General features: G+C 59.2%; 3 protein-coding genes across 3 annotated transcripts in view; 2 read left to right on the top strand and 1 right to left on the bottom strand.

The window, feature by feature from the left end:
• Positions 1-15,950, top strand: part of MYRF (myelin regulatory factor) — a 33,516-nt gene extending 17,566 nt beyond the window's left edge. Inside the window, exons 6-28 of the mRNA XM_033414179.2 lie at positions 18-268; positions 362-485; positions 2,140-2,253; positions 2,526-2,607; positions 3,929-4,005; positions 4,189-4,299; positions 4,695-4,785; positions 5,140-5,340; positions 5,589-5,700; positions 6,190-6,299; positions 6,987-7,147; positions 7,220-7,292; positions 7,568-7,656; positions 7,948-8,016; positions 8,452-8,532; positions 8,688-8,773; positions 8,883-9,062; positions 9,318-9,569; positions 10,884-10,989; positions 11,235-11,309; positions 11,679-11,784; positions 13,158-13,232; positions 13,413-15,950. Of these exons, the coding sequence (XP_033270070.1) occupies positions 18-268; positions 362-485; positions 2,140-2,253; positions 2,526-2,607; positions 3,929-4,005; positions 4,189-4,299; positions 4,695-4,785; positions 5,140-5,340; positions 5,589-5,700; positions 6,190-6,299; positions 6,987-7,147; positions 7,220-7,292; positions 7,568-7,656; positions 7,948-8,016; positions 8,452-8,532; positions 8,688-8,773; positions 8,883-9,062; positions 9,318-9,569; positions 10,884-10,989; positions 11,235-11,309; positions 11,679-11,784; positions 13,158-13,232; positions 13,413-13,493 (2,707 nt within the window). The 3' untranslated portion in view covers positions 13,494-15,950. The remainder of the gene's footprint in view (positions 1-17; positions 269-361; positions 486-2,139; positions 2,254-2,525; positions 2,608-3,928; positions 4,006-4,188; positions 4,300-4,694; positions 4,786-5,139; positions 5,341-5,588; positions 5,701-6,189; positions 6,300-6,986; positions 7,148-7,219; positions 7,293-7,567; positions 7,657-7,947; positions 8,017-8,451; positions 8,533-8,687; positions 8,774-8,882; positions 9,063-9,317; positions 9,570-10,883; positions 10,990-11,234; positions 11,310-11,678; positions 11,785-13,157; positions 13,233-13,412) is intronic.
• Positions 15,951-16,504: 554 nt separating this feature from the next.
• On the bottom strand, positions 16,505-19,985 carry TMEM258 (transmembrane protein 258). Its single transcript, XM_004264195.4, has 4 exons — positions 19,859-19,985; positions 17,822-17,931; positions 17,219-17,355; positions 16,505-16,611 (listed from the first exon to the last, which is right to left on the bottom strand). The coding sequence occupies exons 1-3, from the start codon at positions 19,859-19,861 to the stop codon at positions 17,229-17,231; spliced, it is 240 nt and encodes a 79-aa protein (XP_004264243.1). The 5' UTR covers positions 19,862-19,985; the 3' UTR covers positions 16,505-16,611; positions 17,219-17,228.
• Positions 19,986-20,043: 58 nt separating this feature from the next.
• On the top strand, positions 20,044-22,910 carry FEN1 (flap structure-specific endonuclease 1). Its single transcript, XM_004264196.3, has 2 exons — positions 20,044-20,316; positions 21,013-22,910. Exon 2 carries the CDS (start codon positions 21,031-21,033, stop codon positions 22,171-22,173), a length of 1,143 nt encoding a protein of 380 aa, XP_004264244.1. The 5' UTR covers positions 20,044-20,316; positions 21,013-21,030; the 3' UTR covers positions 22,174-22,910.
• Positions 22,911-24,806: the final 1,896 nt, after the last annotated feature.

The following is a 24,806-nucleotide window of genomic DNA, read 5'->3' as shown; positions in this document are numbered from 1 at the left end:
ACCTGTGTCCCCCCCAGGCTCCCCACACACCCCTCCAAGAAGAGGAAGCACTCCGAATCACCCCCCAACACCCTCAATGCCCAGATGCTGAATGGAATGATCAAACAGGAGCCCGGGACCGTGACATCCCTGCCACCGCACCCAGCTCGAGCCCCATCCCCACCCTGGCCTCCCCAGGGCCCGCTCTCACCCGGCCCTGGCTCCTTGCCCCTCAGCATTGCCCGGGTCCAGACGCCACCTTGGCACCCCCCAGGTGCACCCTCACCAGGTACATGGCTGGCCTGCTCAAGCTTTCAAGGTGGGGGGGTGGGGGGGGGCCGGGGCCCAGAGCCCGTGGCCCATGGCCATTCTCTCTCTCCAGGTCTCCTTCAGGACAATGATAGCCTCAGTGGCTCCTACCTGGACCCCAACTACCAGTCCATCAAGTGGCAACCACATCAGCAGAACAAGTGGGCGACACTGTACGATGCAAACTACAAAGAGCTGTGAGTGACCTGTGCTCCCCCTAACCCCTCCAGGCCACGCCGTCCTAGAGCAGGGCTGGGGAGCACACCGGCCGCGAGATGGTCCCGTTTCACAGAAGAGCAGACAGGCTCAGGGAAGAGCTAGGACTGGCGCTCAGGGTTCCTGACTCCGGAGCCAGCCCGAGGCCTCCTGAAGAAGCTGGTGTCCGCCAGGGAGGGGCCGGTGGGTGGAGGGGTGTTTTCTGGCCCCCCCTTCCCCTCCCCCACTCCTCCTTCTGCATTCCAGGAAGGTAGCCGGAAGCAGAGCGTCAGCAAGGCCCTTCCAGCAGCCCCCTCCCTGGAGGGGAGGGATGAGTGGGTGGGGGAGGACTGGGTCAGAGGCTGGCCGGGCATTCCTCGCTCTCCTTCAGCACCCACCCATGTGGATTCAGCTTCCTGGGACCTGGCCAGGAGCACTCCGGGACCAGTCCCCTCACTCCCACGGAAGGCCAGTGAGGGATGAGAGCATGGCTCACCATCAGCTCATTTGGACGTTGCCAGGCCTGGGCAGGGTGTCTGGGACTTGGCCCTCTCGCAGCTAGACCAGCCTCCTGGAGTTGGGTGTCCCAGGCTATGCCGGGTTGTTAGCCACAAGCCCTCAGGGCTGGGGCAGGGGGCGTCCAGCTGAGGTAGTGGTGAAAGGGTCCCTTGAGGCCCTGTCTGGGTGGCGGGGGCAGGTCTTTGGCTGTCCAGCCCTATGGCCTGGTGAGGAGCTCCCATTCCTACTACTATACTTCTTGGGCCAGCCCTGCCACCCCAGGTCCCAAGGCCAGGAAGTTGGCAGCTGAGGCCCCCAGTGTGGCCCAGGCACTTCCTGGGTGTTCCCCTGGGTCAGGCAGGTGGGTGGAGCCCAGGGAGGGAGAAGTAGTGAGCTCCGGGCCTTCCCGTGGATGTTAGCCAGGCCCAAAGGCCTCTCCCCACAAGTTTGGAAACATTGTCCCTGCCCAGCTTCCTCCAGGCGGGCCCTGGGCATCCGGGGCACTGCTTGTGCCTGGGGACCTGGGTGAGGGCGGGCCAACAATCACCCCCTTTCAGTCCACCTGGAGGTCCCCCAAAGGGTCCAGACTTGGAACACCTTGCCAGCAACAGATGTGTAAACTGAGACTGAGGCCAGGCTGCCCAGAGTGCCCCCTCCCCAACCGGGCAGATGGTGGAGTCAGAATGAGGACGTTTGGGGGCTTGAGCAAGCTGGTGGGCAGGGGCTGGGCCAGCGCAGAGCCGGCGCCTGGTTCCACCGTTTCCATGGCAACCAGCTGTCAGGCGCAGTGAGGCTCCACAGACGCATCCCCTCTCACCCCGGCTCCCGTGAGGGAGGGGGCTTCGGGCGGCGTTTTGGGAAGAAGCCAAGTGTGGTGAGGGGCCGTCAGGCCCCCTCCTCAGGAGTTCCCTCCCGTCCAAGTGTCTTGATCCACCTGCCCCCATCACCAGGGTGGGGTGGTCCCAGGCACGTAGTGGGAAGAATATGGGCTGAGGCACTGGCAGACCTGAGCTCCAATCCTCCTGGGGACTCAGTTTCCATCTCTGAGAAGTGGGGGCGCCACGTGGGAAGTTGCGTTGGAACGCAGGCATGTGGGTGGGACGGGCAGGGCAAGCCCGGTGTGCGGGGCCTCGGGTGACTGCCCCCACCTGTCCCCAGGCCCATGCTCACCTACCGCGTGGACGCCGACAAGGGTTTCAACTTTTCGGTGGGCGACGACGCCTTCGTGTGCCAGAAGAAGAACCACTTCCAGGTGACGGTGTACATCGGCCTGCGGGGCGAGCCCACGTACGTCAAGACGCCCGACGGCCTCCAGCCCCTCGACTGCTTCCACCTGAAGCTGCACGGCGTGAAGGCAGGTCTGGGGCTCGGCCAGGAGGGCAGGGCAGCAGGGCAGGAGGGCAGGCAGGCTGGGGGAGCCCAAGTACGTCAAGACGCCCGACGGCCTCCAGCCCCTCGACTGCTTCTACCTGAAGCTGCACGGAGTGAAGGCAGGTCTGGGGCTCGGCCAGGAGGGCAGGGCAGCAGGGCAGGAGGGCAGGCAGGCTGGGGGAGCCCAAGTACGTCAAGACGCCCGAAGGCCTCAAGCCCCTCGACTGCTTCTACCTGAAGCTGCACGGAGTGAAGGCAGGTCTGGGGCTCGGCCAGGAGGGCAGGGCAGCAGGGCAGGCAGGCTGGGGGGAGTCGAAAGAGCCCGAGGCCAGGTGAGTGTGTCCTGAGGAAACCCCTCGTGGCTAAGTCCAGGCCCCGCTTTCCGCCTGTCCTCCCGTGCCTGCCCCTTAAGCGTCAGGCCCCTCAGCCCTCTTCTCAGGTACGCTTCCCGTTTCCTTCTCTACCCCGTGATCCCAAGCCTGCGCCCCCCCGCCAAGACCCCTCTTCTGACCCCGCTGTCAGCCGTCTCGGTGCCACACCCCCAAATGAACTCCCTGGGAACTTGCCCCTCTCCCGGGCCCCCTCTCTGGGAACGGGGCTCCAGGGCCCTGGTTACCTGAGCCATGAATCTGGGGCCCACTTGCCCACCCCTCACCATGCACCAGGCCCTCCTGTCGCCCAGAACTCCCCTCTGCCTGGTCCCCTCCTCCTTCCCCCACCTCCACCTCCTTGTCTGACCTGTCCTCAGCAGCTTCCTCTGTGGCTCCTGCCTGAGATCTTTCCCATTCTGCCTTCCAAGGCCTCCGGGACCCCATCTCCCTCACCCCAGCAAAGCCCTGACTGCTAGGCTGGGCCTGCAGAGGGCTTTGGGACCCCAGCCTCACCCGTTCCCGCCATTCGCTGTGCCCAGTCGCAGCCCCGCCTCCCCCAGGCGGCTCCCTTTCTCGGGGACGCCCGCTGAACACCACTCCATCCCTCCTCTGCCGGCTCGCCGCTGTTCCTTGACCTTCACCGTTCACACTGCTGCGTCCTCGGGGACACCTGCCCTGAGGCCCATCTTGACTTGAGGTCCCTCCCCTGCGATCCCCCGGCACCGCCACAGTGGTGGTTGATTTTGAGCCCGTGAGCTCCCAGGGGGGTCGGCCGGGTGCGACTCCTTCAGTGTCATGATCGAGCAGCGCAGCCAGCGCTCGTGGAGGGGTTGAGGGGAAGTGGGTGTGGGACGGGGTCTGGGAAATGTTGGGTGGCGAGTGAGCGGGTGGCTGTGGAGGCCGGTTTGGGGTGTGTGCTCAGGGCTGGGATAGGTGTGCGGACGGGAGTGGGGGCCGGTGAGGGTGAGTGTGTGTGTGCACGCTCATGCGTGTGCACATAGGTGGGGGAGTGGCGTGGGTGTGGGGCTGTGGGATGTGTGGCGTGTAGGAGAAGGCACCAGCGTTTGTGGGCTGAGGGGAGGGCAGGGCCTCGGTTTCCTCACGAGCCCCAGCTGGGCCAGGCCTGGGCCGAGAGGCCAAAGGAGGGCGGAACCAGGTGGGGAACCTGGGCCCTGAGGTGCCTTTGGCCTCTGCCCCTCCCCCAGCTGGAGGCCCTCAACCAGTCCATCAACATCGAGCAGTCGCAGTCGGACCGAAGCAAGCGGCCCTTCAACCCTGTCACGTGAGTGCCTGGCCCGTGGCGGGTGGTCCCCAGGAGGGCTCACCCTGGCAGGAGCTGAGGGGAGTGCGGGAGTGCACCCACAGTGTGCACCTCCTACACACTCCTGACCCCAGTGCCCCACTGCGGCCTGGCTCTCCGCAGCCCCCTTCCCTGCGCCCTGAGTACCCTGCCCCTCCTCTGCAGGGTCAGCCTGCCCCCCGAGCAGGTCACGAAGGTGACTGTGGGGAGGCTGCACTTCAGCGAGACCACCGCCAACAACATGCGCAAGAAGGGCAAGCCCAACCCTGACCAGAGGTGAGCAGGCTGTGCCCCTGCCCTGGAGCCGCTCCATTTCTGAGGACGAGGGGCGGGAGGGTGCCACCCCACATAGCATGCCAGGCACAGAGTCCCACAGACTCACCCATTTCACAAAAAAGGGACCTGGGATTCAGAGCCCTTCCTTAATGACTTACAGATGGGAGAGCAGAAGCCTGGTTCCTAGCTGGTGGGCCCTGGGGAATTTCCGCCCCCTAGTGGAGACTCAGGTTCCTCCTCTGTAAGACGGGGTGTTCATGCCCTCTTCCTGGCTGGTGGGAGCCTGGGCGAGATGACCGAGTGGGCACTGTACATCTGACCCAGGAAGTCTGGCGGGGGGTGGGGAGGCAGTGGGGCAGACCCCTGGGTGCCTCTAAGACCCCTGTGTGTCCCAGGTACTTCATGCTGGTGGTGGCCCTCCAGGCCCACGCACAGAACCAGAACTACACGCTGGCCGCCCAGATCTCAGAACGCATCATCGTGCGGGTGAGGGCCACCTCCCCGCAGAGGGCTGAGAGTCCTCCCCAGACTTGGGGACTCCCCAAGACCCAGGAGAGATACAGGGGTCCTCAGGAGTCAGGAGCTGGAATGCTGACCCTGCTGGGCACTCGCTGTGTGGCCTTGGGCAAGGCTCCCACCCTGTCCGGGTCACAATAAAGTGTGGAGGTGGCCAGGACCTGGACCTGGTTGCCACAATGGGAGGGACAGTTTAAGCCGCCCCTCATGGTGGGGTGAGGAGGTCTGGCTGGAGCTGGAGAGGTGGCTGCGGGGTTTCCCCCTTTCCCAGGGCGCTGCAGGTTCCCCATCCCCCAGGACTGATCCAACCCCAACTCCTGCTAGGCCTCCAATCCGGGCCAGTTTGAGAGTGACAGCGACGTGCTGTGGCAGCGGGCGCAGGTGCCCGACACCGTCTTCCACCATGGCCGTGTGGGCATCAACACAGACCGGCCCGATGAGGCGCTGGTGGTGCACGGCAACGTCAAGGTCATGGGCTCGCTCATGCACCCCTCGGATCTGCGGGCCAAGGAGCACTTGCAGGAGGTGGGGGCGGGGCTGTGGGCGGGGACAACTGAGCGGGAGGAACTGGTGCCCGGGGTTGCCCGCGGGGGGCGGGTTTGCTTTGTGGGCGGGGCTCTGTAGGGGGCGGGGCTGCAAAGGAAGGAGTTGGGGGAGGCTGGCCCTGGATCTCTGGATCCCGCGACCCTAGTAGCAGGGTCTCCCCTCCACACTGCTGCCTCCGGACGGGCCCAGGACGGGAGGCTTTCAGTTCGGCCCTGGCTCCCGCGCAGGTGGACACCACCGAGCAGCTGAAGAGGATTTCGCGCATGCGACTGGTCCACTACAGATACAAGCCAGAGTTTGCCGCCACTGCTGGCATCGAGGCCGCGGCGCCAGAAACGGGTAAGGATTCACGTGCGCAGGCTGGGATCTGGTAACCCCGACCCTGTCCCTGTCCTCTGGAAACCCTACTCCCGGGAACCCCTTCCCATGACTCCTGGAAACCTGCCCCCAGGAATCCCGGCCCTCCGGAAGACCTGCCCTTCGGGCCGGACCCCTTGCCCTTTGACACTGGAAGCCTGGGACTTGTGGCCTTGGGATCCTCACTCCTCTGTTCCCTAGATGAATCTTGCCTTTATTCTCCTGGATCCCTGCTCCCTTTCCCCTGGAGTCCTTACTCCCTGGAATATGCCCCTATCCCTAGCCCAGGGAACCCCACACCTTGATCCCTGGAACTGCGACCCTGTGCCTCGGAGCCCCCTGCTCCGGGGCTCCCTGGATCCCAAATCTCTAGCCCCCAGAATTTCACCCTCACCGATCCCTGCCCCTGCTTACATTACGGTGCTGTGGGCAGTCCTCCCCGCAACACACACTTGGCTTGCCCCTCCCCAGGTGTCATCGCTCAGGAGGTGAAGGAGATCTTGCCTGAGGCCGTGAAGGACACTGGAGACGTGGTCTTTGCCAATGGGAAAACCATAGAGAACTTCCTGGTGGTGAACAAGGTCTGTGGAGGAGGGACTGAAGGGAGCCCAAGGGGCAGAGGGGTGGACCCGCTGGAGAGCGTTCACGCCCTCCGTGGAGACCGGGGACACTGAAGTGCAGAGAACAGGAGCATTCCCCCTGCCCCCCAGTCTTCTCTCATGCTGCTTCCAGAGCCCCCTCCCCACCCCACTGGGAGAGGTGGAGGTGGGAGGTGGGGACTCTGCCAGTCTGCGGCTGTGCGATCAAGAGCAAGAGGAACGTTCTGAGGGTCATCTTCCTCCCCTGCAAAAGGAGGGAAACGACACTTACCGCTAAGAAGTTCTAATGTGGTTATGGCAAAGCTTAAACGTGGGGTTTGTCGTGAGGATAATGTTTGTAACCTTCCTGGCATGAGGATGGGCACCAACGAGCATGTGATGTGTTTTGGCCTCTGCTGAAGTCTTGAGACGTTGTGTTCATCAGATGGGGAGATGGAGGGTGGGAGCCTCTGAGAGACAGCGGGTTCTGACCGTGGGTGGGGAAAGGTGCAGAGGGGGGATGCTGTTCGGACGCAGGCACAGGGAGCCGAGGGAGCTGAGGCTGGACGAGAGGCAAGGCTGGCCTGGGTAGGGAGCCTTTGAGTGCCCTCCTCAGGCGCCCCAATGGGCCCATAGCCTGGGGCTCCCAGGGGCTGACTGTGCCCTCGACCTGGCCATTGCCTGCGGCAGGAGCGCATCTTCATGGAGAACGTGGGTGCTGTGAAGGAGCTGTGCAAGCTGACGGACAACCTGGAGACGCGCATTGATGAGCTGGAGCGCTGGAGCCACAAGCTGGCCAAGCTGCGGCGCCTCGACAGCCTCAAGTCCACCGGCAGCTCAGGCGCCTTCAGGTGGGGGCTCGGGGCCGGGGAGGGCAAGACCCCCTTCCCAGAGGCACCTCTGACCCTGCCCTCTTGCTGCAGCCACGCAGGGAGCCAGTTCAGCCGGGCGGGCAGCGTCCCCCACAAGAAGAGGCCCCCCAAGGTGGCCAGCAAGGTGAGGGTGGGCAGGGATGGGGGCCAGGGACTGGGGCCTCCCCATCCTCGTGGCCTCCCTTTCCAGCTGGCGCCTCTCCAGGCTCACTGACTCCAAGCGCTTCCCCTCCCCTCCCCTCGCTTCTGGATCCTCTAGCCCTCCCAGCCCCTGGTTTCTCCTTCCTCTCCCTCTGCCCCCCGAGGGGATGAGTACCCCACCTCCAGCAGAGCCCACCGTGGGTCAGACCATGGGCTCCCTAAGTCTGGGCCTTTTCCCCCTTTCTTCTTGGTCTTCAGTCATCGTCTGTGGTCCCAGACCAGGCCTGCATCAGCCAGCGCTTCCTGCAGGGAACCATCATCGCCCTGGTGGTGGTCATGGCCTTCAGGTGACTTGTCCCCCAGACTTTGGGGGCGGCTGGCCAGGGATGTCGGGCTGCCCACGGGCCCAGTCCTGGGGGAAGAGGAGGGCGGGGCCTGGGAGATGAAGTGGCTGAGGTCTCGGGGAAGGAAGGGGGGCTGCCTCGTTCTGTCTCCTCCCCTTGGGACTGGGGAGACCCGCGTACAGGCATCACTTGGGAGTCCAGCCCCTGGGAGCAAAAACCACAGGCCCCGCCCTGGAGAGAGGGCGCCGGGTGGTGGCTCCAGCTCTAACAGTGGCCCCTTCCTGTGGCTCCCAGCGTGGTGTCCATGTCTACACTGTATGTGCTGAGCCTGCGCACCGAGGAGGACCTGGTGGAAACTGATGGGTATGTCCCTGGAGGCCTGGCTGCGGGGGCCATCGCCAGGCCGGGCGGGGCTTTGGTGAGCAGCCCAGGGTCGGAGGAGCCCTGGAGGCTGTCTCCTCTAAAGGGGGTTCCACCTCAGGCTCTTAGCCCGCCAGGAGTTTGTGGGGGTGGGTGGGAAGGCCTCTCTGGAAGGGGGGCAGCTGCTTCGCAGTCGCACTGAAGCCGATGTTTCTCCCTGGCCTACTCAGTGCTCCTCCAGGTGGCTGGGCCTCTGAGTGGCAGGGGGCATCTGAGCAGCCCAGGTTAGAACAGGGGGTAGGGGAAGGAGGGCCAGGGTGGGGCCTTGGGCTCTTCTGCCCACCATCACCCTCAGTCCTTGGGGCCATCTCTGACCGTGTCTTCTCTTTCTCTCCTCCCCTGTGCCTGCCCCCTCTTTTCCTCTCTGCCGCCCCTTAGCTCTTTTGCCGTGTCCACTTCCTGTCTTCTGGCCCTGCTCCGGCCCCAGCACCCTGGGGGGAGTGAGGCCATGTGCCCATGGTACGTGTCTGGACCAAGCCCTCTCCCGCCTGCCTCTGCCTCCTTTCTGCCTTCCTTGTCCACCTCCTCGTGCCCCTCCCGCTGCTCTGGGACTCCCAGGCCTCCTGCTCAGGCTCTCCCAGCCCCTCTGAGCTCAGCCCACCCTTCCCCAGCAGGTCCAGCCAGAGCTTTGGGACCACTCAGCTCCGACAGTCCCCTGTGACCACTGGGCGGCCGGGCTCGCAGCCCTCTCTGCTGCTGGGTGAGTGCGGGGCGTGGCTTTGGAGGGGTGGGATGGGGAGCGGTGGCTGTGTTCTGGGTCGGGGGCTCTGCTGCCCCACTCCAGCTCATACAGCCTCTGGCTTCCTCAGTTACCACTGGCCTGACCAGCTCGGCCCCAGCTCCAGCCCTCCGCACCTTGGACCTGTGCTCCAGCCGCCCCTGCCCAGTCGTCTGCTGCTCCTCGCCCAGCCCCAGCCCCACCCCTGCCCCTAGCTTTAATCCTGGCCGTGGTCTCAGCCCCAGTCCCGGCCCCTCCACCAACCGCTCAGGTATGGCTCGCTTGGGGCCAGGTTTTGGGTTGGAGGGGTTTTCACAGGAGGCCTAAGAAAGGCCCCAGAGACTCATTGGTGGGAGGGTCTGGTCTCCTGGAGCCCAGAATGAGGCTCTGGAGAAAGACTGGGGGTTCCCCCTGAGGAGACCAGAAGATAGAAGGGAGCCACCCAGAGTCCAGTCGGGCCCTCAAGACAGCTGGGCAGGAGGCAGCCCGTGCCTGCCTCTCAGCCTGTGCCTGGTTCTCTCCACAGGCCCCAGCCAGATGGCCCTGCTGCCAGCCACCAACATCAGAGCCAAGTCCTGGGGCCTGTCAGCCAACGGCATTGGCTACTTCAAGCATCCAAAGAACTCGGACCCTGTGGCCAGCCCTGCGGTCCCCTTTCCTGGAGGCCAGGGCAAAGCCAAGAACAGCCCAAGCCTTGGTCTCCATGTCCGGGGCCGCCGAGGGGCCCCTCAGCTTGGCCTGAGCTCTGCTCAGCCCACCCAGGCCTGGAGCCAGCCAGGTACCTGCCCTACCCCTTCCCCCGCTCAGCCCAACCCGGCAAGGCTCACTGGCCGGGGCCCATTTCAGCCCATCACCAGAATACCTGGGTGCAGAATCGTCAGTTGACAGACATTTGCTGAGCATTACTAAGTCCCAGGAGTCAGGCCAGGCTGATTATATAGCGTTATATCCATCGCCTCGTTTAATCTTCACAACACTCCTGCGAGAAAGGAATCGTCCCCATTGTTCAGATGAGGAAATGGAAACTTGGGTGAAGTGACTTGCCCAGGGTCATACAGCCTGTTAGCGGCAGGGGTGGAATTTGATCCCAAGTCCACATGGCTCCTTTTATGTCACCATGCCAGGGCAAGAAGGGTACTGTTCAGGGTCCCCCCAATTTTCCAAACCTCAAACCTTTGGTTTTAACAAAGCTAGAGAACCCTTTATTGGTTTTCAAACCGGGTTTCTCTGAAGTATCCCCAGGGCTGCCTTGGAGGTTGAAGGGGAGGCCGAGAACCTTCCTGGCTTCAACCAGGCGCCTCTGCTCTAGGTACTGGGCTTCCTCAGCAACTTCCATTTGATGGGTTTTGTGGCTTAAAGAGGAAAAAAAAAAAAAAGCTTAGAAACTGGTTTGCTGAGATTGAAGTTCAGAGTGATGGGGAAACCCCACGGGGTAGATGCTTACCAGGCAGCCGTTTCCTGGGCCCCTTCTCTGTGACTGGCTCCGTACAGGGCACCGGGGGTGATGGAGATGGATGTGTCCTGCCCCCAGGGGCTCACAGACACGAAAGCAGCAGCGTGGTGAGGCTCTGAGGGGACACACAGGCAGCTTGGCGACTGGGGAGGGCACAGAATCCGGACTGAGGCGCGGAGATGATCGGGGAGGCTTTCCTGGAGGAGGCGACGTTGAAGCTGAGTCTTCGAAGGACAGTGGGGCCCTGATTTGTGTGTGTGAATACTGCCGCCATGGCTGATTTCAAGCTACCGACTTGACGTCACTGTACCCCGAGTTGGGAAGAGATGTGTGCAGTCAGGGACAGGGGCCTGAAGAGCGGGCTCCTGTACGCCCCATGCAGGGGATATGGAAGACCCATCCCTACTTGTGGGTGTCCTGGGTCCGTCAGGGAGGCACACCTCAGGCTCATGGGAACTGTGTAGTCCTAGGGCTGCTGGGGAAGATGGTGGCGTGACCCCAGCCGTTGTGGGAGTCTGGAAAGAATAACCTGAAATTTATTCCTGCTGAGGTGTGAATGACTGATTCGAGTCTCGGGCAAGGACAGGTTTGGCTGCTTCTCATTTGTGTCCTGTCTTGTCACCCTCCTTCCTGCACCAGTGGCCTCTCTCCTTGCAGACCCAGTGCCGTCCCTGACCTCCATCCAGGTGCTGGAGAATTCGATGCCCATCACGTCCCAGTACTGCTCCTCAGAGGATGCCTGCAGGTGGGCTTGGCTACCTCCCTTCCCCCACCCCCCGCCCCAGGACAGGTTCCCTCTGGTAACATGAGCCCAGGCGGTCCAGGTGTTCAGATCTTGCTCCCCTCAGGGAGGAACTTTCCCCTCAAGGTGGGGCAGCCCCTTTCCAGGCCCCTGAAGGGCTCCACTGTAGACTGGGGGCTGAGGAGTTGATGGGAGTGGGGGGCGCAGGGCAGGGTGGCCTTGTTGAGGAGCCAGCTTTGCCCTTTCAGGCCTGGAAACGTCACCTACCACATCCCCATCAGCAGCAGCACGCCACTGCACCTCCGCCTGACCCTGCAGATGAAGTGAGTGCCGCCGTGGGGGATGGGGACCCAGTGGTCCCAGGCAGCCGGGGGAGGGGCTGAGGAGGGGTGCTAGCTTTATTGCCTGCTCCATGCTTCACTGGCTGTGTGACCTGGCAACCTCCGGGCATCGGTTCCTCGTCTGTGAAATGGGCTGCTGCCTCCCAGGGGCTGTGAAGGCTGTGTGGGACGGTGGATGGGAAAGGGTTTGTAGCCGTCCGGAGCCTTGACGGCTATGCATCATTTTCAGGCTGTGAGGATTCAGTGCCCTGTCTCACCGGGGTGAGGGAGGTAGAGTGGAGGGCTGGCTGGGAGCGGGCTGGGCTGGAGGAGCTCAGAACCCCACTTCCCTGCTAACTGGGTCTTTCCCAGCTCCTCGGCCCCCGTGTCCGTGGCGCTGTGCAGCCTGATGTCAAAGGAAGAGCCGTGTGAGGAGGGGGGCTTTCCACAGAGCCTCCATGCCCACCAGGACACCCAGGTAGGAGACTGGGAAGCTGTGGGCCAGCCAGGCCGGAGCTTCCTCCGCGCCAGCACATCTGGGCTCCCAAGCGGGAGAGGAGAGGGAGCTGGAGTCAAGAGTGCAGGCATCTCCACGGAGGACATTTTGGGGGCTGGGCCTCTGTGTCGCAGGGAGCGGGGCATGCGTGCACCGCTCACCACTGAGTGTCTCCCGGCCCTGTGCCTGCCCTGACGAAGGCCTGGGGAGGAAAACAGTTCCATAAGGCCTAACCTGGGGTGAGCGCAGTGGTGGAGACGGGGAGGGCGTGTGGAGGGCGTCCTGGGAGCCCGTGGCAGGGAGCTGGCCTTGTGTGGCCTCAGGGTCAGGCCAGCTGCCCCCAAGTCATGTTTGATTAAGATGAGACCTGAAGAGCAATACGGGATCAGCTGGGGAAAGGAAAGGGGACAGCGTCCCAGGAGTAGGGGAACAGCGGGTGCGGAGGCCTGGCGGCCAGGGAGAGCATGGCGCGCTGTTAGAGCTGGAAACGTGGCGAGGGCTGTGCGCCCGGGTAGATGGGAAGGAGGCTGGACCTGAAGCTTGGGCGGGGGCAGTGGCATTGTTCCATCTGTGACTTTGGAAGATCTCTTGGGCTGTGTGGAGGGGGCTGCCTCCTGGTCTGGGAACCTGTCACCGTCGGGCTCCTCCCTGGCCACGTGACCCGAAGTTGTGACTCTCAACACAAGTTAAGGGAATTTCTTCTCACCCACTCGTGTGTTCATTCAACAAATATCTGTTGGGGCCTCCTCTGTCCCAGGCCCTGTGCTGGGCCCAGCTGAGGGGAGACAGAGGTAGGGAAGAAACAGGCCTTGCCTTCCAAGAATGCACTCTCTAGCCGGGGAGAAAAGGGGTGCAGAAAGTAGCCTGAGTAGAGGATGGAGTGGGTGAGAGCCCTGAAGAGGCTCAGGCCCTGGGCGGGGAGGGCTGGAATCCCAGCTCTGCGCAGCCTCGGTGTTTAGGCAGGTGACTCAGCACTGTCCCCGGTGTTTAGGCAGGTAACTCAGCGCTGTCCCCGTCTGTAAGCGGCACTGCCTCAGTGGGTTGAAGTGCGGATGGGGTGAGCGAAATACCTGGATGTGCCCGGAGCACAGTGGTGAGAGGGAAGGCAGTAAGAGAGCAGCGGCTGTGGGCCCCCGGGTGCCTGGCACGGAGTACACACAGACGGTGGGCGCTGTTGCTCCCCGAAGTAGAAAGTGCGCCCTGCGATCTCTCTTCAGATCTCTGCTTCTCCGCTTTGTAAACCACGCCACAGAGCCAGGGCTGCGACGGCCATGGCGGGGGATGCCAGTTGGGATGGGACAGGGGGTGGGGGGCTGTGCAGCTGTCCTGACCCCTCTGCCCCCCTCTCTCCCCAGGGCACCTCCCACCAGTGGCCAGTAACCATCCTGTCCTTCCGCAGATTCACCTATCACTTCCGGGTGGCACTGCTGGTGAGCACCTGCGCCCTGTCTGCCCCCAGAGGTTCAGGGTGGGGCTTGGGGGAAGGGGGGGGACTGAAGATCACATGGCGGGACATGGGCAGTGTCAGGCGACGTCAGCACGGGGAGCGCTCTGGCATCCCCCGCCCCCCCCGGAGCCACCTCACTGGTTCCCACTGCCCTTCTCTCCAGGGTCAGGCCAACTGCAGCTTGGAGGCCCCGGTCTGGCTGGCCGCAGACTACTACTTCCACTTCTACCGCCTGTGTGACTGAGCTGCCCAGGGAGGCAGTGCCACAGCAGGGCCCGGGGTCCCGGGCGCCCCTCCACACTGGACGCCATGGTGTTACACTGGGCCCGGGGCTCCGGGCGCCCCTCCACAATGGACGCCATGGTGTTACACTGGAGCCCGCCGCTGACACTTCCTTGGAGGGACTGAGGCGGCTCGGCCCTCCCCGTGCCTGGTGAAACTGGAAGTCCTCACACTGGAGCTGCTGGGCCTGCTGGCGGCGCCCCCAGACCACGGAGGGCGCTGGAGGGAGACCTGCCGGGCCCAGGCCGGCCCGATTCACCTGTGTCCGGATTCGGCCGATGGAGGGCTGGTGGGCGGCAGCGCCCCAGAGGCGGGGGAAGCCCGTGACTCGGCCCAGAGCCTACCCTTCCTGCCTCCCCTTCTGCGACTGGAAGCCACCCCTCTTTTGGAGAGAGGACCCGTCCGCCTTCGAGACCGGCAGGGGCTTGGCTCGAGCCCTCAGAGACTTGGCTGGACCCACGAGTCAGTGGAGGGCAGACAGCCCTCACCCTTGAAGCTGCTCCCTGGGGAGGGCTAGGTAGTGGACTTCTTAGGGTCTGACTGTTACTGGACTCGGACTTCTAAGCTTTAAGCATGGCCCAGGAGGTCTCCTCTCCCTGGGAGAGCTTGGCTCCAAGAGCTCCCAGGGCAGCTGAAGCCAGCCCTGGATGGGCTGGCGACCGACCACGTGCCTTGTGTACACTTAGTGCCTGGCTGAACCAGGGGAGCCAGTGGGCCAGGTAAGCCTTGGACCCTTGAACCTGGAGTATCCCGAAGGGAAGGAAGTTCCCTGTGAGCCCCCAGATGGCGTTGCGGCCCCGCGGCCTGGGCCCCTGGGAGCTTCCAGAGCTCACAGAGGTCTCTGAGCAGAGGAGCGGGAATCCCTGCGAGGCAGCAGGCTGGTCTCGTCTGGTGGGTGGATGCAAATAGCTTTTGCTGTTATTAATGAAATAATTACTAAAATGCACTTAAACCCGGGCAGGAGTCGAAGGATGGAGATGGAAAGCCCGGAGTGGGCCAGAGCCCCGGGGGGACACTTGAAAGGCAAGGCCCTGGCTCTGATCCGTCCCAGGGAGCTTTGAGACACCCACCCCACTCCCGACCACCAGGACTGGCCTTTCCCTCCACTCTTGTCTGCTGGTGGCCTCACCTCCCCAGATTCGAGGGCTCCTGTGCTGGGCTTGGACAGCCAGGCTGGGGGCCCCGTGCTCGGCAGTAGTCCCAGTTCTGCCCACTCCTCCCAGGAGCAGAGTGGTGGGCTTGGGTTACGGAAGAAGTCTTATCTCAAGTGCCAACGTTAACCTTTCTTAGTGGGTATCTGGAGCTTTCTGAGGCCACATCCAGGCTCATGGAAGGAGAGTGGAAATCATTTCGTCGTGTCTGCCATGGGTTCAGAAATGGGGACGGAAATGCCATCCTTGCCCTGTGATATTCTGCCACCGCTTTGGGAGCCAGGCCTTGCCCCATCTACCTCTCATTCTCAGCTTTGAGTGGGAGGCCTTTCTGTGGGAGACCTGAATCTTGAAAAAGCCTAGGGACCGCGGGCCCCCTTCTGCTATGGATGTCAAAGCACTTCTCCTAGGGATAGGGAAACACAGGGGGAATGAGGGTAGCAAGGATACCTAGCCTCCCAGCCCCCTCCCCAGTGTGGCTCCTCCTTCCGACATAGGAATTACGTGGCTGCCCACACCATGCTGGCGGCCGCGCCTTACTTAGCGCTGCTCTGTTCTCCTTCCTCCCACTGGGAGAACCCTCCCTAAATGCCATACAACTACCGAGCCCTGCCCCTTCTAATAGGATTCTGGGGCTTCCTCAGTGGGGGTACAAGTTCTTGGACCGCAGCCCCCCTGTGCTTAACTGGAAGGTGACCCTCCACTGCTCCCTGGAGCCATCTGGACACAGCATCGCCCCAATCTGGTTGGCAGCTGGCTGTTTCCATGCCTGGGGAGGGGGTCCTCAGTGCTGAGTTTGGGGCCGAGGCGGGGGGCGGGGGGAGGTCAACCTTGGACTAAAGTTGCCTTAAGCCCAGTGAGGGAAAGGGGCTTCAGGGAAGGCCAGTGGGCCACCTGCTGGAGGCTGACAGCTGCCTGGCGGGTGCCGGTGAGTGGGTGTCGTGGCTCCATCCCCTACCCCGGGTCCAGCAGCCTACCCCTCCCTTCCTCTCTCCCTTTTGGCATTTACTCCTGTAGCCACTGGGCCGATCTCCCCCAGGCTTCGAGCTGTACACAGCGCCTCTCAATGCACAAGTGCCCCCGCCCCCCCGGAAAGCCTGCGTGTGTAGAGTGCGCCCCTTCCCTCCCACTTAACCGCCCCTTCCGGCCCCTGAGCTTTGACTCTGGAGTGGGCAGAGGGGAGCAGCCCCAGGCCTGCTTGCTTCCTGTCCCCTGAACTGTTCTTTTCTGAAGTAAATATACGTATATAAATAAATGTATAAATACTGCTTTGTATCTGAGCTTGCCTCGCCATCTTCTTGAGATTGTTCTGGTGGGAGATGGGGTTGCCTGTGGGCCTGGGACCAACTGGGGCCCCTGAGCCCAATGGATGCTTCGTACCCCATTATCCCTCGTAGCTTCAGGCCCGGCTTGGGAACAAGATGCAGCAGCCCCTTCCCCTAGCCACACCCCACGGACCTACTGCTGCCCTGGCTGGGTTAAAAGTAGCCACCTTAGGGAAAAGCTGAGCCTTTCGAGGGTCCCGGGCACCACTCAGAGGAGGGGACTGGCCCAGGGCAGACTTGACTGGTATGGGTTCCTACAGAAGTTTACACTAGAAGCCACAGTGGAGGGCAGGCCAAGCCCCTTCCTATCCACAGGTGAGCCCTCAATTCTAAGGATAAGACACTCCCCGTAGCCCTCTCATAGGCAGAGGGCAGGGCTTCCCAGCAAGCAGGAACCACCTGAAAGGCAGGTGAAACGGGAAGGGGTGGGACTGGGGAAGTCGTGGGTCCCAGCACCTGCACCACTCCCAACCCGCAGGACGGGCACCAGGCAGGGCTGTCACACATCTGCCTTTATTGTGAGCAGCAGGTGGGACATTTTCGGCATAGTAAAAAAAAACTAATTTACAAAAGCAGGGATTCAGTGAAGCCGCCTGGCTGGTACCTGAAAAAGAGGGGTATCAAAATGAGAGCAGTGACCCTTCTTTCCATCCGCTTTTCTCACCGAACCCCTACGCTCCTGGGGCAAGCGCTGATGGGCACAGTCCTTGGAAGCAGGGCCACCAGAGCCGACTGATGCTAAGCGACCTGTTTGGTGGGTCATCTGCAGCAAGGTTGTGGGTGGTTTTTTTTGTCGCTTAGTCAAAATTTATTTCAATGACTGAAAACGTTGAAACTAACTAAAAGGCTACTCCTGGAAGCAAGTCCCAGATCCTGGCCCCTTGCTGGGTCACTCCCCAGCGGCTCTCCAATCACTGCGTATGACAGGTAAGAATGCAGATGTGTAACCACGGGAAGCCTGTGCCCACAGCCCTATGTAGTATATCCCAGAGCCAGGTCGAGGCCTTGGACAGTGTGGAGACCTCAGAACAAGTGGTCCCACTTGGCTCAAATCCCCATTAGGAGACAGGGAAAGGGGCACCTGTGTGTGGCGTCCCTATCCACTCTGCTGAGTCTCACTCCATTAACCAAGGGGTCATGCAGGCCCAAGGACCCCGCTGATGTGGGCGTGGGGAGGCCTCTCCAGTGTCCCACCCTGCCATTGCTCTTACCCGTGGGAGCTCACACGTAGATGCCGACCCAGAGCAGCAGGAAGAGCACTCCAAAGCCCATGAAGAGCGAGGCCACCAAAGAGATGAGGAGCTCTTTGTAGATATCCCGAGTGTATTTGGTGGAGGTGACCTCGTAACTGGCAGGGCAATTAAGGAGAAGCAAAGGGGTGGCTGGTGTGGCTCCGGGCAGAGGGGCCCAAGAGGTGACCTAGACTCTGGTGCTCCTACCACCCTTCCAGCACCCATGAAGAAAATGAAGCCCAGAGGGGTTAGGTCACACAGCTAATGAGCGGCAGAGCCGGGACTAGCCCTCGTACCTCCTAACACCTGAGCACACCACAGGGCCCCGTACCTAGCCTCCAGTCCAGCCAGGCCCCTCTGCTCACTGTCCTGGAAACCGGAGGAGCGAACTGAGCTCACCTGAACCTGGAAAATAAGGCCACAACCTGACTTTGGACGTCAAATAGCCTTCCCTCAACCTCCTTACCATCCCCCATCCCCACACCGGAACAAAACTGGCAGGGTGCATGTACCCAGCATGGTCCCTCCCTCAGTTTCCCACCTCACTAATTCTGGCCCACTAGCTGCTCAGTGAAAGGATACACGAAGAACCAGGCGGTGAAGAACATGCCAATGGCCAACAGCACCACGGTCAGATGCGGAAAGACAGCCGGGTTCACTGGACTGGTGTATCTGCTCATGGCCTCAAGCTCCTAAGGGAAGGCGTGAGATCAGAGCCATCAAAGAATCCCATGACCTCAATCTGGGGGCACTATGGGGTTGTCACGGAGCCTCGTGCTGCTGTGACTGCTAGGAGCTTATTTCAGCTTGGGAAATGTGGAAATCCTTCAGAACCACCGTCAAATGATTCCGTTTGGGAATGACAACAATTACATCTTAAACTAAGGTGGCACTTTGTCTTTTCAATATGAGACAAGATGGGCAGCTAAGAGTCAGAGGCTGAGGCACACAGAAGGTGACTGATTAGCTACAGATCAATGCAATGGTCCTTAACATTATCTGAGGCCACCGGCCACCATGAAAATCACGTGATGAAAGGTATGGACTCTGCCTGGGACAAACCGCATACAAGAAAAAGTCTGCTTATAATTTTAGAAGCCTTATGAACCCATGTCTGTAGACGTCAAGCTCAGAATCACTGCTGAAAGACAGACTCTGGACTGGTACCCAGATCTCAACTCCTAATCTTGTATTCTTCCCATTACACACTTAAGGAATCTCAGGACCTACAGGCAAAAGACATAACTTAAAATTCTGGGGCTTCACTGGTGGTGCAGTGGTTAAGAATCCGCCTGCCAATGCAAGGGACACGGGTTCGAGCCCTGGTCCGGGAAGACCCCACGTGCCGTGGAGCAACTAAGCCCGTGCGCCACAACTACTGAGCCTGCGCTCTAGAGCCCGCGAGCCACAACTACTGAGCCCACATGCCACAACTACTGAAACCTGCGTGCCTAGAGCCCAGGCTCTGCAACAAGAGAAGCCACCGCAATGAGAAGCCCAGGCACTGCAACAAGGAGTAGCCCCCACTTGCTGCAACTAGAGAAAGCCCAAGCGCAGCAATGAAGACCCAAGGCAGCCAAAAATAAAATAAATTAAATAAATTATAAGTAAGTAAACAAGTAAAAAATATTTTTAAAAAATAAATAAAATTCTGGCTCTACTGAATAACATGAGCCTCAGTAAAGTGATTATAATAATAACTCTCTCACAAGGCTGACGTATGATTTAAGAAAGGCGACAAACGCAATAGCATCTAACTCACTGCCTGGCATAGAGTAGTTGCTCAATAGGTGTTTGTTTCCCTCCCAAGGTTATAGGGAAGATTATGAGATAATGCTTGTGAAAGAGGGCTGTAAACGTAAAGTTCTGTACAAATGTTAACTTCCATTGTCACCCACCAGCCAACGCTTCTAAAATTCAGAACACAACAACTCTAGAGAAGTAAATTGACCTCATTGTTCTCAGAGACACTGGAATTCAATTCAGTAAACATTTATGCCCCCCTAAAAATGATAAAGACAATCGCTGCCATTGATTGAGCCTCCAATTGCCGGCCCCAGTGTTTGGCACTGGAAATACAAAGATGAATAGACATCATCCCAGGGCCAGAGGCACGTCAGATGGTGGTCACTAGGAGGCGTGGCAAATAACAAAGAAGTCCATGACACGTGGCAAGAGGTCTGTACATAGGTTGCGGGGCTCCCAGGAGAAAGAGGACAAGTGCCCGAGACAGTTGTTAGTACTTCATCAAGAAGGTGACTTTTGCCCGGGACCGTGTAGTATGAGTACGAGTTCGGCAGGCGGGAAAAACTTTCCAGACAGGGGTAACAGATTGATCACAAGTAACAGAGATAAAAGCTCGAAGGTATTAGAAATGCTCCCCATGCTCCTCATCCTTATAAATCGTTAGATCAGAAGCCCATGCCATCAAAACCTCAGCCTAAGGAGTCCATGGCAAGGGGCTTCCCTTCCCCGCCCCTCAGCCCAAGCCGAAGGATCCAGGAGCCTCCAGCCCTCTGGACCTTGGACATCTGAGGCTTCTGCGAGAAAAAACAGGGCGCGGGACGGGCCCCGAGGGGTCCCCAAAGTCCCATCCGGAACTCCCCTCAAACCTCTCACCATTTTGCCGGACACAGGGTAATCCGCCGCTCAGCCACCGGAAGAACACGTCGGCACGAGCAGGCGCGCTGTTCAGCCGGAAGAGGAAGTGCAGCTGCACAGGTGGCATTGTGGGATTTGTAGTCGTGTGGTTTCGGGTGTGGCGGGATTTGAGGCCTGCGGGGCGACCGGGGTGGAGTGGGGGCAAGCGGTAGAGAAGGGTAAGGTCGGCTCGCTGAGCGAGTCCGTTCACCCTGGCGGGACTGTTTGTCGTGAGAGAAGCTGGCCGAGAGGGCCGGGGCCTGTACTACACTTCCCAGGAGGCTGTGCGCCGCGGCAGGTCACGTGACGGGAGCGCGGGCTTTGGAAGGCGGCGGAGCTAGAGTGTATCAGCGGCTAGTGCGGAGGAGGCGGCGGGGCTGAGGAGCGAGTTGGGCTGAGATCTGTCCTGGGCCACGCCGGAGCGCTCCAGAGGCCAGGTGAGCCCTTCCGGAAGCGTCTCCGAGAGCGGCGGGCCGTTTTGCCCCGGGTGCTGGGGAAGGCCGGCGGCTGCCGCGGGCGGGGCGGAGCGAGCGCGGGATTCGCGGTCAGGCGGGCCCGCCACTTTTCCCGCTCTGAGCCCGGGGCCAGTCGCTTAACTTCCGAGCCTCTTTCATCATTTGTAGAAAGAAGATAATTCCCAGCTCATGAGGTCGTTGTGTATTGTGACTAAGCTCCTGGAGGGGAGACATTGTTTTGAGCTACACTCGTTCACATCCCTTTCCTGCCTGCGTTTGTCGGACGCAGGGGGAGGATGCCCCGGCTAACGAGGCATTGTCCCCTCGGTACACGTTCTAGCAAAGCAGGCAGCTTGAGGCACGAACCAAAGGATCGAGTGGGTTCTGCAGGGAAAACGTTTACGGAGCACTTAATCTTTGTCGGGGTTTTTGTCTATTAGTTAACTCTCAGGAGGCCTTAGTATGAATTGAGAGGACTTCCTTACTAGACTGTACGTTTCCTGACGATGGGAGCCTGTCTTGTTCTTTTCATCTTCCGAGGTGCTGACTTGGTGTCGTTTTGTTGTGCTAGATACGTTTAGCCGAGGGCGTGAAGTGGGTGAGATAGCACCCCTGGTAACCCTTCCTCCTTTTGCATCCTTTAAGTTCCTCCTTGTCTTACCTGCCTTTCTCTTTTAGCTGTCCCTCTGTATTGCTATGGGAATTCAAGGACTGGCCAAACTGATTGCCGACGTGGCCCCCAGTGCCATCCGGGAGAATGACATCAAGAGCTACTTTGGCCGCAAGGTGGCTATCGATGCCTCCATGAGCATTTATCAGTTCCTAATAGCTGTTCGCCAAGGGGGGGATGTGCTGCAGAATGAGGAGGGTGAGACCACCAGCCACCTGATGGGCATGTTCTATCGCACCATCCGAATGATGGAGAACGGCATCAAGCCCGTGTACGTTTTTGACGGCAAGCCGCCACAGCTGAAGTCAGGGGAGCTGGCCAAACGCAGCGAGCGGCGGGCTGAGGCGGAGAAGCAGCTGCAGCAGGCCCAGGCTGCTGGGGCCGAAGGGGAGGTGGAGAAGTTTACGAAGCGGCTGGTGAAGGTCACCAAGCAGCACAACGATGAGTGCAAGCATCTCCTGAGCCTCATGGGCATCCCATACCTCGATGCGCCCAGCGAGGCTGAGGCCAGCTGCGCCGCCCTGGTGAAGGCCGGCAGAGTCTACGCCGCGGCCACCGAGGACATGGATTGCCTGACCTTTGGCAGCCCCGTGCTCATGCGGCACCTGACTGCTAGCGAGGCCAAGAAGCTGCCCATCCAGGAGTTCCACCTGAGCCGGGTTCTGCAGGAGCTGGGCCTGAACCAGGAGCAGTTTGTGGATCTGTGCATCCTGCTGGGCAGTGACTACTGTGAGACCATTCGGGGCATTGGGCCCAAGCGGGCCGTGGACCTCATCCAGAAGCACAAGAGCATCGAGGAGATCCTGCGTCGGCTCGACCCCAACAAGTACCCTGTGCCGGAAAACTGGCTCCACAAGGAGGCCCAGCAGCTCTTCCTGGAGCCCGAGGTGCTGGACCCGGAGTCTGTGGAGCTGAAGTGGAGCGAGCCGAACGAAGAAGAGCTCGTCAAGTTCATGTGTGGTGAAAAGCAGTTCTCCGAGGAGCGAATCCGCAGCGGGGTCAGGAGGCTGAGCAAGAGCCGCCAGGGCAGCACCCAGGGCCGCCTGGATGATTTCTTCAAGGTGACCGGCTCCCTCTCTTCAGCTAAGCGCAAGGAGCCAGAACCCAAGGGGTCCGCTAAGAAGAAGGCCAAGACTGGGGCAGCAGGGAAGTTCAAAAGGGGAAAATAAACGGGTTTCCCTTCATTATACCTCCTTGACCCCAGAATATGTGCCGTGTTGTCCCCGCAAGAGCTGGCGCTGGAGAAACCTCCGTGGGGGTGGGGAGGGCCTTGCATTGCTTCCCTAGCACCACCCTGCTCAGTAGTGCTTTTCCCTTTGTTACGTGATCTCATGGCAGAAAGGCCACAGAGGTTTGTTGTTTTTTTCTTTTTTAGCTCAGGAAAAGTATGTCAGGCTGAAGCCGCCTCTCAGGCCATTTAATGGACACTGAATCCATTGTTACATGAAAGTGATAGCAACAAGTTTTGAAGAAGAAAGAGGGAGATAAATGGTGGAGACAAAAGACTGGAAATGATTTCCTGCCTGGGCAACTGGGGGCTGGTGGGAGGTGACCGGGGGACTAGACTGTGCTCTTTGGCTCAGCCTTGACCCACCCTAAAGGGTAGCCATCAGGAAGATGCAGTCTTAAACAGGCAGGAAGAGCTGCTGAGATATAAGACAGGCAGAGTCCCTGGAGTTGGCAACAAGGGTTTGATTACCAGCTGTGTGTCCTAAGGTGGGCAGAAACCTGAACTTGCTATGTACATAACTCTAGTCTTTACAGTGGTTATTCAGAGGCATAAAGTGGTGGTGCTTCACGTGGCCTCTCTGAGGCAGTTAATTGAGTTGAAACTTTGGGATAAGATGCTGGGTTTTTTGTTTTGAAAGATATGAGGAGAAAAGAGTCAATAAAATTATAAAAGTAACCAGAATATCCTGTTCTTTGAGAACATTTGAAGACATCTCAAGTGCCTCAGGTTTCAGGCAGTTTAAAATGTTCTTTTCACTCCAAGTTAGCATGCTGCAATTGCACTGTAGTAATGGGTGGTTTGAGTGGCCACAAGATGGCACTGTGCCCCATAGAATGGTCAAAGCGGCTTTGGCAGTACTTCAGCCATTTAGAGGATGATGCCTACCTTATCTTGCTGGGAAAGGAGTTTTAATAAATTGAACGAATTTCTAGTTTTCCACCTACTGTGTGAGATAAAGGAGCTCCTCTGAGAAATCCTCACAATTTAGATCAACTACTTCATAGCATCCAAGCATTTACCAGTTTGTAAATCGTGAAAGCTGCCATTCGAAAATCTCTTTTTGTTCCCTTTGTGACGTCAGCTTCAGGTTACTGTTTTTCGTAGAGGTGGGATGTTTTTGTACTCTGAAATTTTTATAATCCTAATAAAACTTGATAGGGGGCTGTCCTGTTTGAGTTTCTAATTTTGTAGCATTCCTATCACTTACTGCCATTTAAAGTTAACCAAGGACACTTAAGTGGTCTGAAATTTAAGTTGACAATATTTCAACAGATTAAGCAGGTAGGACTAAAGACCAGTAGTTTTCAAACTCTCGATCTTAGTATCTGTTCACTGCTCTGTCTCTAGCAGTTGACAAATGAAACCAGTTTTCCAGATTGAAGCAAGCCACACAACTTATTTGAGCTCCGTTTTTTTTATTGTTTTTTTTTTTTTTTTGGCTGCACCACGCAGCATGCAAGATCTTCATTCCCCGACCAGGGATCAAACCTGTGCCCCCTGCAGCGGAAGCGTGGAGTCCTAACCACCGGACCGCCAGGGAATTTTCCTGAGCTCCATTTTCTCATTCAGGTAATTCAATTCTAAGCCTGCAGTAATGGTGATGGGGCCCAGAGGTGGGAAGACTTAGGTGTTACCACCTCAGCGCAGTAGCTCTAGTTAAGGGCCTGTCCCCTGTGGTAGCAGGTAGCGTGTGGTTTGTTTTCCTCTTATATTTGAAGTTGAGTTACCTGGTCTTTTCCAGTTTATTAACCTCTGCAGGGAAAATCAATCCTGCAAATCCTATTTAGCACATTTTTTAAAATATAAATTTATATTTATTTTTGGCTGCACTGGGTCTTCGTAGCTGCACGGGCTTTCTCTAGTTGTGGCAAGCAGGGGCTACTCTTCGTTGCGGCATGCAGGTTTCTCATTGCAGTGGCTTCTCATTGCAGAGCATGTGCTGTAGGCACACAGGCTCAGTAGTTGTGGCTCGCGGGCTCTAGAGTGCAGGCTCAGTAGTTGTGGCGCATTAGCTGCTCCACGGCATGTGGGATCTTCCCAGACTAGGGCTCGAACCCGTGTCCCCTGCATTGCCGGGCGGATTCTTAACCATTGCGCCACCAGGGAAGCCCTAGCACATTTCTAATATTCTCGCTTGGAGAGGAGAGCTGTTCTAGTAGGGCAGTGTTAAAAGGGCATTGCTTTGCAGTCCAGCTCTGAGGTATTACGCCTTACAGAGATTTAGGCAAAAAGGAAACTTACGGAGACTACCTACACAGACTATCAGAGTTTAAAAGGGTGAGGGCATTGCCTCGTGGTAGTAGGAAGCAGTGCACTAAACACTAGAATGGGCTAGCGCACACAGGCAGTCTAGCGTTGGAACATGTAGGTATCATGGAAATGGGCTGGCCTTTCTTCTCCTTGCCACAGTCCACCTGTGCCTTGGTGTTTCTACAGCAGCCTGATGACCCTCCCTCTGCCCCAAGGGGCTTAGGCAAGGGGGAGTCAGTATGGGGACTCATATTCAGAAAGAAGTGAGAGAGTCGGATAGTAACTTGTAGCAGAGGTACAGGGACTCCTGTCAACAGATGC

This window comes from Orcinus orca, chromosome 8 (genome assembly GCF_937001465.1).
Source record: "Orcinus orca chromosome 8, mOrcOrc1.1, whole genome shotgun sequence".
Taxonomy (NCBI): domain Eukaryota; kingdom Metazoa; phylum Chordata; class Mammalia; order Artiodactyla; family Delphinidae; genus Orcinus; species Orcinus orca.
This window is presented reverse-complemented; position numbering and strand designations above follow the sequence as displayed.